General features: G+C 39.7%; 1 protein-coding gene across 11 annotated transcripts in view; it reads left to right on the plus strand.

Annotated features, from left to right (window-relative positions):
* Nucleotides 1–9,438, plus strand: part of SIPA1L2 (signal induced proliferation associated 1 like 2) — a 244,219-nt gene extending 234,781 nt beyond the window's left edge. For 6 of the 11 annotated variants that reach the window (XM_054022992.1, XM_054022991.1, XM_054022997.1 and 3 more), the window contains 3 exons: nt 775–898; nt 6,393–6,474; nt 8,120–9,437. In XM_054022992.1, the coding sequence (XP_053878967.1) occupies nt 775–898; nt 6,393–6,474; nt 8,120–8,266 (353 nt within the window). In that variant the 3' untranslated portion in view covers nt 8,267–9,437. Of the gene's footprint in view, nt 1–774; nt 899–6,392; nt 6,475–8,119 lie in introns of all 11 variants that reach the window. The other 5 variants (XM_054022998.1, XM_054022996.1, XM_054022999.1 and 2 more) reach the window with 3 other exon arrangements.
* The last annotated feature ends 2,702 nt before the right edge of the window (nt 9,439–12,140 follow it).

Below are 12,140 nucleotides of genomic sequence, written 5' to 3' on the forward strand. Positions count from 1 at the left end.
GATTTTCCATAGCAAACAATTTAAATCATGATGAATCATTTACTTTTATTCTGTGCAGTGATGTTCTGCATGGCATATTTTTCATAAATGATGATGTGTGGTATATTTTGGCAGCTACACTGAATGTCCACTGATAATGATATTGGTCATTGGGAGACAGGTTAAGTTCCAAGCACATTGGGTATGTATGCTGGTGGCCCTAGTGTAGTATTATTGGTACTTGAAGGTGCTTTCACCAAATAAAAGCTACTTTTTATACATAAATATGAAAAAATAAGTGCATAATAATAGCACTTGTATACTGCTTTTCAAGTATATAGATAACCAGCAGCTTACACAATGTGTTTGAGATATCAGAATAATAAAAATGGAACTGTGCAAATTTCTGTGGAATTTGATGCTTAGCTCAATGGAAAATGCAAATGTTTTCCATGAATTGGTATTGTCACTGGTCATGGCCCCTGTTTCTCAGGTCTTCTGTGGATTTCAGCGAGACCAATTTACTGTTCAAATTAGCATTAACTAGTCAAAACTAATCTATCACTCTGCTGATATTTGCAAACCAGATGTTGACACAGGTGTTGGAAACAGCAACTAACTGGAACAAATTGTTTGTCTGCTGATTGTCCTCAAATCTGTCATGTAGAAATCTATTTCCCAGGTTCTAACCAGGTCCAAATAATTAATTGTACATCAGCCTTTGATTTTTTTTAATTTGGATATGAAATCACCTTTAGAAATAGCTTTACATTAGCTTTGTTTTTGCCATTACAGATCAGAGAGTGGCATCTTTTTGCACCCTGAATGATATGCAGCAAGCTCCAGGTTTGGAGGGTACTCAAGAGTTACCTTTGGATGAAGAGCCAACAAATGGAAAAGATTTCATTGATGCTACTGGGTATGTAAGATTTAGAGCACTTTTATTATGAAGCAGGTGACAATCATTTCCTCTTAATATGGTGTATTACGTGTTCTGAATAACTTCTGAAATTACATGACGTTCTTAACAAAGCCTAACTTTCTTTACTTTTCCATGCCAAGAAAATAATTTATTCTAACCACAGGAGGTACTTATTCAAGGAACAGGTGTTAAAATGCCCAAATTATCATAATACTAAAATTTAGACTCCCTTGTAAATATTGGAGAAAATACCTTTTACAACTATGGCATTCCCAAAAGTTTAGGAATTCAACTGAGATTCAGAGTTACCATATTTTATAAGCCAGTATCTTTGAAGAACTGTCAGAGAGGTAAGATATTGGAGGGAATTATTTTGGTTTACCCACTGCTTTCTGGAAATTAAGAACAATTTTTGCAGCTCCTCAACTTGTGACTTGTCCATGGTAAATTGTCAAGTTTGTAGATCATGACAAGCCAAACAATGAGCTTGTTTAGTATAATCGTTGCCCTGAGGGATAAAAGTCCAGAGGAAACTTGCATGCAATGTGCTGAACTAGCGCATTGAATCACTGGACAAATACTTCTTCCTACCCTCTTGGCCTGCCATAACAACAACATCTCTCTGTGCAATGCTATGAAGTCTTGAAGAAGAATTATCAGAGATTAAACTGCAATGGCAGATAGAGCTATTCTTTGTGTTTTTTTTTTTGTTTTTTTTTTAATCAACTTCTTTAAGAAAGTCACAATACCAAGTATTTTGTACACACCATACCAAAAATACTGCTCATTTGAAATTAATGGGAGTGACTGAGTGCCCAGCATTTTTGAAAATTAGGGGCTTACTTTTCTTACAACTTGTACCTACAAATGACTTTCGGTGCCTAACTTCAGGCACCTTTTGTTGTGTTGGGCATAGTGTTTTAAAATACAGGCAGAGATACTGGACTACAGTTCTGAAGCAAGAATTGGATTCCACAGCTACAAAGTCATCCAATGTGTAGCTTCCTGGTTACTAGGAGGAGATCAGATGAAGCCCAATCTTGGTCATGTTCAGGTTTACCTGCAAGGTCTACCTTTGTAATGGCTTTTACCGAGTCATTGCAACTTTCCAGGACCAAGCAACAATTTGGAATACTGAAGGAGAAATAGTAGAAGGCAAGAAGGACTCATACACAGCAGGAACTAAAGAGGCTGTGAGAAATTGGCCCTTCAAGGAACACACAATGCCATCTGTAACTGTTTATGGTGCATTGATTGCACGGTGATACTTGCCTTAGAAAACCAGATAAGTATGTAAACGGACATATGGAAGAATATGTATCTGAACATACCTGCTTCTTCAAACATTTCCATGCAATATCAACGCTCAAGTAATTTATATGAATTTGGGATGTACTCTGGAAAATTTTAGATCCATTAATAAAATGCTGTCAGCATGGGACAGACCTAATCCTGTTCTTTCGTATTTCATTCTAATAAAATGGGTAATGCCACCCATTTTCCTTAGACCAGCACATAGGTCCTTCTTATCCTTTGAAATGTCTATTAGCATGAATATACAAAGGAATATATATGAAATTTTATTCAGCATCTTTTGAAACTACTGACTTTCAGGATGAGCAGAACGTATTCAGCTTACTGTTTGCTGTTTTTGATTATCACCAAGGGCAAAATAAAACAGAATAGAAAGAAAATGATTCCAATATGAAAGGAGGTTGCAGTGTTCTATACTATGTTGCAGGCCTGTCAGTGAACAGACACCTTTTCTTGGCTCTTGCTGAGAAAATAGTCAGAAAACTTTAAAGCTCATCAGCACTCAGTGAACTTCCTAAGGATCATCAGTGGCTATAACAGTTTGCCAGGGTCTGATGTCCCTTTTTAAAAAGAGAAGTCATTAAATAAGACTGCTTTTAAATATCTCAGATGTGGTCCTGAGCTTCATTTGAAGAGAGTCTCTGGCAAGCCATGATTTAAAAAAAAAAGTATTATGGGGTTGAGGGGGAGCTTCTGCTTCTGCCTTAGGAAGATTATCCGTGCATAGGAAAGTGATTCAGCACCTCCACTGCCTTGGGAGGCTAATTAATGGGAACCCAAGGGCTGCCAGGACTAGGAATACTTAGCCACCACTGATGGTCACGTCTGCAGGACCCTCCGCCTTTGTGGAAGAGGAATTTAGGTAGCCTTGTTGATTGGAGATTTTAGGCAGCAGAGGTTGTATTAGAACTTAAAGCTGGATCCCCTTTGCTATACCTATAGACCAATTATGCTTCTGAATTTTTTGAAGCCAGGAGACAGGTCAGCACATCAGGCTGGAGCATTCTGTCTCCAAAGCTCTGGAGTTGCTTCAGCATTAGCAAGAGAAGCTCCAGTTACGGAGTATTCACTTCCTCTTAGAAGAAATTGCTCTGAGCAATTAAGTGACATTATTTTTATTTGTTTGTTTGTTTATTTATTATTATTTTCTATTTGTTGGATTACTGTAACATCCAAGAGCCCTAGTCATAGACCAGGACCCCATTGTGTAAGCAAGTGCCATACACACACACACACACACACACACGGCACTTCCACTAGGCGACCCTAGGCAGTTGCCTAGGGCGGCTGGATTTTAGGGGTGGCAAATTCGGTGGCGGGTCCTTCACTCGCTCCGGGACCCGCCGCCAAAGTGCCCCGAAGACACGGAGCAGAAGGACCCCCACCGCCGAATGCTCAGAGGAGCGCTGCCGCCTAGGGCAGCAAAAACCCTGGCGCCGCTCCTGCACACACACACAGATGGTCTCTGCCTCAAATAGGCATTGTAGTTGCCTTGTGAGGTATACTGATATAAAGACAATTACTAAAGCAAATCCTCTTTGTTCTGTAGTTGTATACAGTACTGTTTCAGCAGTCAAAAGCAGCCAAACATTGATGCTGAATAAATGACGTTTGTGCACCTCAACGAAGCTGGGTCTCTGCTCCATCCACATCCTTCCTATCAAGTTTAAGTACACTGTGGAAAGCGCATAGACAGCCAGGAAGTTGGGAGGTCTGCAGCTACAAAACACTGCTGCAGTAGGGGCTTTGCACCTAAGGACTTTTGGGTGGGTAATAGCTGGGATAGGTGCCTGCCTGCAGACCACTTCTAATCTTGGCCAGAAAAAAGTGCTTTGCTCTAGAGAAGACAAGGCAATCGCCTCCTCCAACAAGCATCTCTCTGGAGACCTCTGAACCTTAAAAGATTCATGGAACTGGCCTCCCCAGGCATCAGGCCTCCCTGGGCCACCAGTGCTCTTGTAATGCAGACCTTGAAAGATCAGCCTGAAGCATTCTCAAGTGGTGTTAAAATTATTTATCTGAATACATTGTGTAAAGTTTTCCTTCTATCGAATTCAGCAAAAGGAAATCCAGTCCCTTCTAGCAAAGAATGTCAGATCCTACTGACCCACTATACACGCTGCTTTAAAGATAAAGGGCTTGCTTCCGAGCACCTCCTAATTTCTTCCCAAAGAATTCCACTGAAATCTGTCATTTTACCCTATCCACATTACCATATTAACAGGCCCTTCTCTAAAACCTTGGTGTGAGAATGACCCCTGGGACTTTAGTCATCTTTAAACAAAGTGCTCAAAGACTATGCAGCTTATTGTTTCCTCTTTAATATCAAATACAATTGGCTCCCTTGTTTCCAAGAGTACCATGTCTAAATGGCTCTCTACACATTTCATTGCTATGGCTTTGCAGATCTGGAACTTTGACTGAATATGCCTTTACATTGCATCCGAGAGGTTTCTGCTTCTGCAGCCAACCCCTGCTCAATTTCCATCTAGGAGACTTGCAGGGTAGCCATGTGACGTTTTCTGCTTGAAATTAATATCTAACGTGGGGTAGAATCTGGTCTTCAGATTACCACTCACTACCTTATCTCCCTTCAAAGTTGAGTTCTGAAATCTTTTGTTACAATCCCCCCCCCAACACACTTTGCTTTGTTTATTTCTACCTTTCATTTGGATGGAATTGATCAGTGGGTGTTGTGTAACTCGGCACAGCAGGGATGGCGTACGGTGCCCCCAGCTGGAACAAGGGGCTTAAGTCTTCAGCATCATGGGAGTTCCCTGTCTGGTGACTTGGTACAAGAAAAGACAGCAGCTATGTGTCTTCAGAGAACAAATACAGGCAAACCTATAGCCCCTGCTTACAGATGAAGCAGAGAGATTGTAACTTTCTTAAGGCTACAAAGTACCCTAGTGCCTCACACCTAGTCCAGTGCTTGGAGCTCTAGACCAGTAGTCTCCAAACTTTTTTGATCGTGCACCCCCATCAGTAAAAATGTTTTGAGCACGCACCCCCTGCAAAAAAAAAAAAAAGCCGCTCAGACTCCCGCCTGACGAAGGGGGGGGGGGCGGGGAGCGTTTCCTCTGCCACCCACCCCCAAGGATCCTCTTGCACACCCCGCTTTGGAGACCACTGTTCTAGACTACCACCTAGCTTCTATCCTCTCCACTAGGGAGTTGTGGGTTTCAAAAACAGGACGATTCAGCAATAGAATGTATCTGTTTTAAAATCTTTGATTTATTTTGCTTTTCAACTTGAGGAGTGGGAAGGAAAGGGGGGCAACTTTAGTCTTTTAGCTTATTAGGGTGTCATTTTTAATTAGAACCAATTTTAGACAAATTAATCTATTTACGTGGCAAAGCATATTTCTCCTCAACGACTTTAAACTCCCCTCACCTCTTCCAGCTAGTGTGCATTAGGAATAACAAAAAGGCATGCAGGCATTCCATGTTCGGTGTTGTCAAACTTGTCCAATTTGCTAACTTGCATGAAGCAGCCGATTCAGCTTTGTATATTTCTTCAGCTTCTCTCATCTAGATGAAATAATTCACATTACGTCTAATTTAATCTGTGACTATGTATGTAACTGTCTCCCAAAGCATTCACTGTCATACATAGGACAATAGCTCTTCTCTGCATTTTCTCTGTCGTGCATTTGATTAACCTTTGGCTATATTTTGTACATTTGACCTTTAAAGACAAAATGTTAGTCTTCATTAAGTCACTGGTTTATCTTTTTACTTGAAATGGAACAATTGCAGACCAGAGAAGAGAACTACAATAATCCTATCTGTCTATAGTCCTTGCTGTTGCAACTTGCTTTGTTACTAATGTTCCTTATCAGAAAGCAGCTTGTTAACAAGTGCACTCTTCGCATTATTTAGTTGAACAGTTAATTTACACTGTGAATACATGTGAGAGTAATATCTGAAGCATTTCCTTTTTAAAGTCATTTTTCATTTCTGCTTCATTAGTGTGAGATGCAGCAACGTATTTCAAACATCACAGTAGTGGGTTCGTGCTTGAGCAAGTCTATTGTTGCTTTTTCCAGCTGACATACCCAATTGGCCCTGGGTCAATTGTTTTTTGTGATGTGTCCCTATAAAAGTATGTTTTATTGACATTAAGGAAGGAAGTATTTTGAACTAACTCCAGAGTGAAGTTGTTGTTTACTTCGTAGGGAGCACACTCCATCTACTCTGACTGGAAAAGTAAACCAGCTGGAAGTGATCCTCCGGCAACTACAAACTGACCTCCGGAAGGTAAAAATCGCTTCATCAGGATTTAATGTCTCCATTGCTCTCCAATAGAAATTACTATACTTACATAGTACCTTTCATCCAAGGGTTTCAAAGAGCGGGTTAATGTGGTCAAAAAGAGGGCATTTAACCTTATATGGTGCACCTGGAGCAGAGCCGGCTCCAGAATTTCTGCCGCCCCAAGCAAAAAAAAAAAAAAAAAAAAGCCGCGATTGGAGGCGGCAGTTCCTTCGCTCCTTGAGAGAGTGAGGGACCTGCTGCCCCTGAATTGTCGCAGGTGCCGCCCCTCTCCCTTGGCCGCCCCAAGCACCTGCTTGTTAAGCTGGTGCCTGGAGCCGGCCCTGACCTGGAAGAGATTGAGAAGACCTATCTTCAGATCAAGAGCTGCTGTGGGAGAAGCTGGAATAGGATTATAAAGCCAGGAAATGAGGCCAGGAGGAGGCTGCAGGGAAGGAGCATGCAGTCACTCACTAGAGGGAAAGCGGGTTGGTCATGAACAATGCAGAAGTCCAGGGGGAAATGAGCCCTGGGATCCTGCCCTGGACTATGGAGTCAGACAAGAGGGGTGAAGTAGGCATGGAGAGCAGAGGATACTCCAGTGGTAAATCTAGAGATAGGCCAGGAGATAGAGACATGGAGTAGGAAGGAGCCCAGGGAAACAGCAACAGAAACTGAGCAGACCTTCATTGTTAGTCATAGGGTCCCTGGGCTGGAACCCAGAGTTGTGGCCAGCCCCAGGTTCCTCTACTCACCACTGGGAAGTGGCAAAGTACCTAGAGGTGAAACAAAAGACGGTCTGAGACAACATCCGGACAACTTGTCCGGTGGGATTTTGATACCCTGGAATGGGAGACGGTATAGTGACTTGGCTAGAGAGCCAAGTCAAAAAGATGGAGCACTTCAAGTCATGAGCAACCAATTATGGGGGCGCCATGTGGGGTGAAAGCCAATTCTCAGACCTAGCCACCAGGAAGCATACCTGCAGTGAATGCAGCTGTTTACAATCCATGAGACACTATGCCAGGAGTATGATATTCAACTTGCAGATGAGTAAACCGAGGCACAGAATGATTTGTGGCATGACTGGAATCACAGTGAGTTAGTGACAGAGCTGGAAACAGGAACTTGGCTGCCATGTCTGTTAAGCAATGGGCCACATATTGCTTTTAGTGATGAAATAAACCATTAGAGGGAAATGATTGAAGCCAAACATTTTGCATTAGCTTTGTATTTGTGATATCAAAATTTTGTGACTTCTTCTGTATCACTTGTTAATCCTCTGATCTTGAATCTTTTCTTTGGGAAAACAGATTTGGGAGGTTTCTCAATTTGTAAGTCCCTAGTTTTAGGGATGAGTCTAATCTGAACTGTAAAATAACTTTTTTGTGCTCAAATCTTTGTTATACAGGTAGTGGGTTCTAGAATTCTCATACAGAAATTGCATTTAATTTTCTTTTTAGCCTGCTATGTGATCTTCTTCAGTACAACATTGCAGCAAATTTGGGGATTCAGCTTACAGTTCAATAGCTGTCAAAATGGATTAGGGAGCTAAAGTAAACAGAGCTCTGTGACTCGTTTTAGAAATAGGAGCAACAAAAATGTCATCCTGGCTACTCACGTTATTCAACTTATATTTTTTATTAACCAGGAAAAACAAGACAAAGCTGTTCTCCAAGCTGAGGTCCAGCATTTGAGACAAGATAACATGAGACTTCAGGAGGAGTCTCAAACAGCAGCCGCTCAACTAAGAAAATTCACAGAATGGTTTTTCAATACCATAGACAAGAAATCCTAATGTCTAGGCCCCTGGAAAGCACTATTTGAACTGCGTAACAGCTGTATTTTTGAATTAGCGAAATATGATTTCATTGTGTTCACAATCCATTTTAGATGTTTCTGCTGTATTCTCTGTCCGCCTCTATTCACTTGAACAAGACTGAGGGCCATGTGGATCTATCTTTGTATTCCTTTGAAGAAAGCAGAGAATAGCAGACATTTGTTTGTGTGAAGATGAATGTAAAATTCTTGGTGTCATTTTAGACATTTTTAGAAGATGCTCTGGGTTGGGGTTGCCTGAAGAGGAATGTTTTGGGTTTTATTTCCTGTATTTCAGGTCCTCTGGTGAAGATGTTTAAAGCAATTTACAGTAGCTTGGGCTTCAGTATTGTAAGATAAAAAGAATAATCAGACATATACCTTAATGTTTAAAAGGTGCTCTATTTTTTGTATGTACAGTAGTTTATTTCCACAGTCACATTGTCATAGCAATAAGAATGGAGGTATAGTGAATAGTCACAAAGCTGTGTTTATAAAACGTTAGCACTGATGTGTTTAACACTAGTTTGGATGCAGATACATTAGAGATTATTTATTTGCAGGAACAAATGGTGCCTGAATATAAACAGTGTTCTGATTTTCTAAAGATACACATGCCTTGTAAATGGCTCACTGGGTTAGCCCACTCCAACTTCAGATAATTTTGTATAGTTGATGTTCAGCTAAAACAGTTATACTGCTTAACTATTAAAATCATGTATGGTGTGAGCCAGCCAATCACTTGTACAATGCCAAATTCATTTCTCTGTACAGAAGCTTTGATCAAGTGTCTTGTATTTAACACCTTTATTTAAGCTTATTTAACCTTCAGTTGTTAATTTTATAAAGTTTTTGTTTTATCTGCACTATGGTGAAGACAGTTGGTTGCGAGCTGTAATATTTTTAGCTTGCTGAGACTGTACTGAGGAATTCTAGAAAATTCTAATGATTGGATGCTGCTAGTACACTATTTGTATGCTTTAACATTTTTAACTGTTTCATTTGAGATGAACATACATTTTGCTTTTTTAATAAACGTTAAAAATATAAACCTCAAAAAATATTTCAGTTTTTCATCATACAGCACACATCCAATTCCACTGTCCATAGTTTAGGTTTCTGTTCAGTCCACTGTGAATGTCATGTGCATATATGTATTTAGCTATGATCTTACATTTATGTTCTGATCCTGAGAAAATCTAAGCATGCAAAGCTTCCATTCACTTCTCAGGATCAGGCCACGGAGTTGATGCCATTTTTGGTGTGATCTGATCTATACCTGACTGGTATCTATTCTGTTCAGGGAACAAAAACTATCCAGCTACTTATGTGTATTGACCTATCACTATACCAAGGAGAAGTATAGAAAAATCACTCAAAAGGCATCAAGTATTTTGAAAATTTATCTTAATGCCAGATAGCCTGCCATCTTTAATGTGTGCAATCAAAGATTTGATTATGTTGTTAGCATCTGCGAGATATGAAAGCATGCTGATGATAGCTTAGCCTATTTTATGTTCATCTTCTTTTCCTGCAGTTCCACATATAGTACTATCCTTAAAATCTACAGGAAAGGTGCAATTGTCTGAAATGAATTGAAGCTAACGAGCCCCTTTGATGTTAGTCTGCCAAGAAGAAATCAGTTTGAGACTGATATTGAAAGCACAGGCACAAGAAATGGATTCTAAGTGAATATATAAAGTCAAATTTAAAGCCCAATGTAAAAGCTCTCAAAGCTTTCAGTACATAAACTCAGCTGATACAAATTATTCTTCGTCCATTATTATGTACTGTGTGGGCCAAATTATGTTTTCTGAAGTGGAACAAATATCTGTCTCTGCTAAAATGTTGTTTGGATGAACAATAGAAAAAAACATCTTTGGGCAGAGAAAATCAAGGCTTTGGCCAAAATTTCAGTATCACAATTTACTAGTGCAATTGGAGTTATGGGGCGGAAGGGGAAGAATGGGACTGCATTCTGAATCCCCTTACATTTTTAGCAATGGCTCTGATTCTAACGTACCGCGCAACGTCTGGCAAAAAGCTCCATTAAGTTAGAGTAATTAAACATGGCAGTCATGTGTTTCACTAGAATCTGATTTAAACACCTTGCAAAAGTCATTAGTAAACCCATCTGGGCTGGAGACCTTGCCAAATCGCAAACTGTACAACCTTCACAATTTCTGTCAGTAAAATATGCCTTCAGAAGAGGCTTGTCTTCTTTGGGAGCAGTGCTAACTGAAGTGAACTCAAAGAAGGAGCTTTTGCTGGAGAGGTAATATTGAGTTTGTATAATAGTTAATAAAACTTTTTAGATAACATTTGTTAGCGGAATATAGTGTGTATATATATTAATTCCTGTTTTCAGCTGCTGAAATAACGTAGATAATTAACTGTGCAAAAGAAGTTTGGCAAGTAGATTTCTTCTCTCTCTCTCCCCCTCCTGGTCACAAACACTTGAATATTTTGTTCCCAAAACTGATAAGTCACTCAAGGATTGGGACCCCCTTACTTTGATTGTAACTCCCAATAATCATTCCATCATGTGCTGCCACAGTAAATGAATCTACTTGAGTAACTGCTTGCCACCAAGAGGGAAGTGGTTCACAATCTGGCCTTAAATGTTTAATGAGACGAGCAATCAATCAATTTTACCACAAACCTTATTCTAGATTTGAGGTAGCGATCAGATGCATTTAAATGTAGAGATTTGATTCTCTACTCTTTTCAGTCATCTTTTCAGAGGAACTTAGTGCTCAGGAAAATGACGGACTAAACACTAGCAAGAGGCAGCCATAGTACCGACAAAACCTTCCCAGCACCTCAGTGCTGACCTGCAGAATTCCAGTGTTGAACAGAAATCAATCATCTGTGCCAAACTTTGTGCTGTTTTGGGAATGTGAACAAATGTCCAATAGCGGCTACAATGAGACCACAAAATTGTTTTTGCTTCCGACCTAAAGGTGCGATAATGTGGATGATAGTTTAATACAGAGATTGTCTTCTGGGGCCACCTGCCCACCCATTCATGACCACATGGACTATCCCACTTCCCATTTATGATCTCATAACACTCTTGTGGCAACTACAGAAATTGCTTACATGTTAATATTTTCTTATTAAAATTCTCGTTTCTAAAGATAGTAATGCAGAACTATTTTTGGTATGATTTCTCCTCCTGAGGATGTACAACTTAATCATATTGTAGTCATTATTATTTAGTACCTATGTTATGGCTACTTCTTGAACCAGCTCCTGTGTATTCCTCTAATATGCCCAATATCTAGCTGTTTGGAGAAGCAATTGTTTAAGGTGTTGAAAATTACTTCTCTAAAACCTGTTCCATTGGGACATTTGACTATATTATCTTCACTGAGAAGCATGTAACAATTACTGTGCTCTTTACAATAAATATGCTAGCACTAATACCCAAAAGGCATAATGAAACGTGGAAATTATTTAATTTGAAAGCATCAGAACCATCTACATTATCTCCAATCAATTTGTCCTTTTTCTTTTTTTCTGGTCTATCACCATCAAGTTTAGTTGGAAAAAGAGCTTATCTTGAACCCCAAAGACAAAAATTCTGACTCCACTGACAAAAAGTTTCCTGTGGCTGAGTGGTTTCTGCAAAATTGGGAGAAGATATGCACCTTTTTAAATCCCAGAATCTAATTGATCAGAAAAGACCCTTTCTTTATGCAAAGGTACCAGTAATGGTTCTATGAAGTCAGTCAGAATAAGCAACCTGTGAGGTAAGGATTTAAAATTAAAAGGAAAATCAAGTGAGACAGGGTCTAAATATTTTGTGATCATTGCCCTCATATTCTGTCAATACAGGATTAACATTCTCC

This window comes from Malaclemys terrapin, chromosome 3 (assembly GCF_027887155.1).
Source record: "Malaclemys terrapin pileata isolate rMalTer1 chromosome 3, rMalTer1.hap1, whole genome shotgun sequence".
In the NCBI taxonomy this organism is placed as follows: Eukaryota; Metazoa; Chordata; order Testudines; family Emydidae; genus Malaclemys; species Malaclemys terrapin.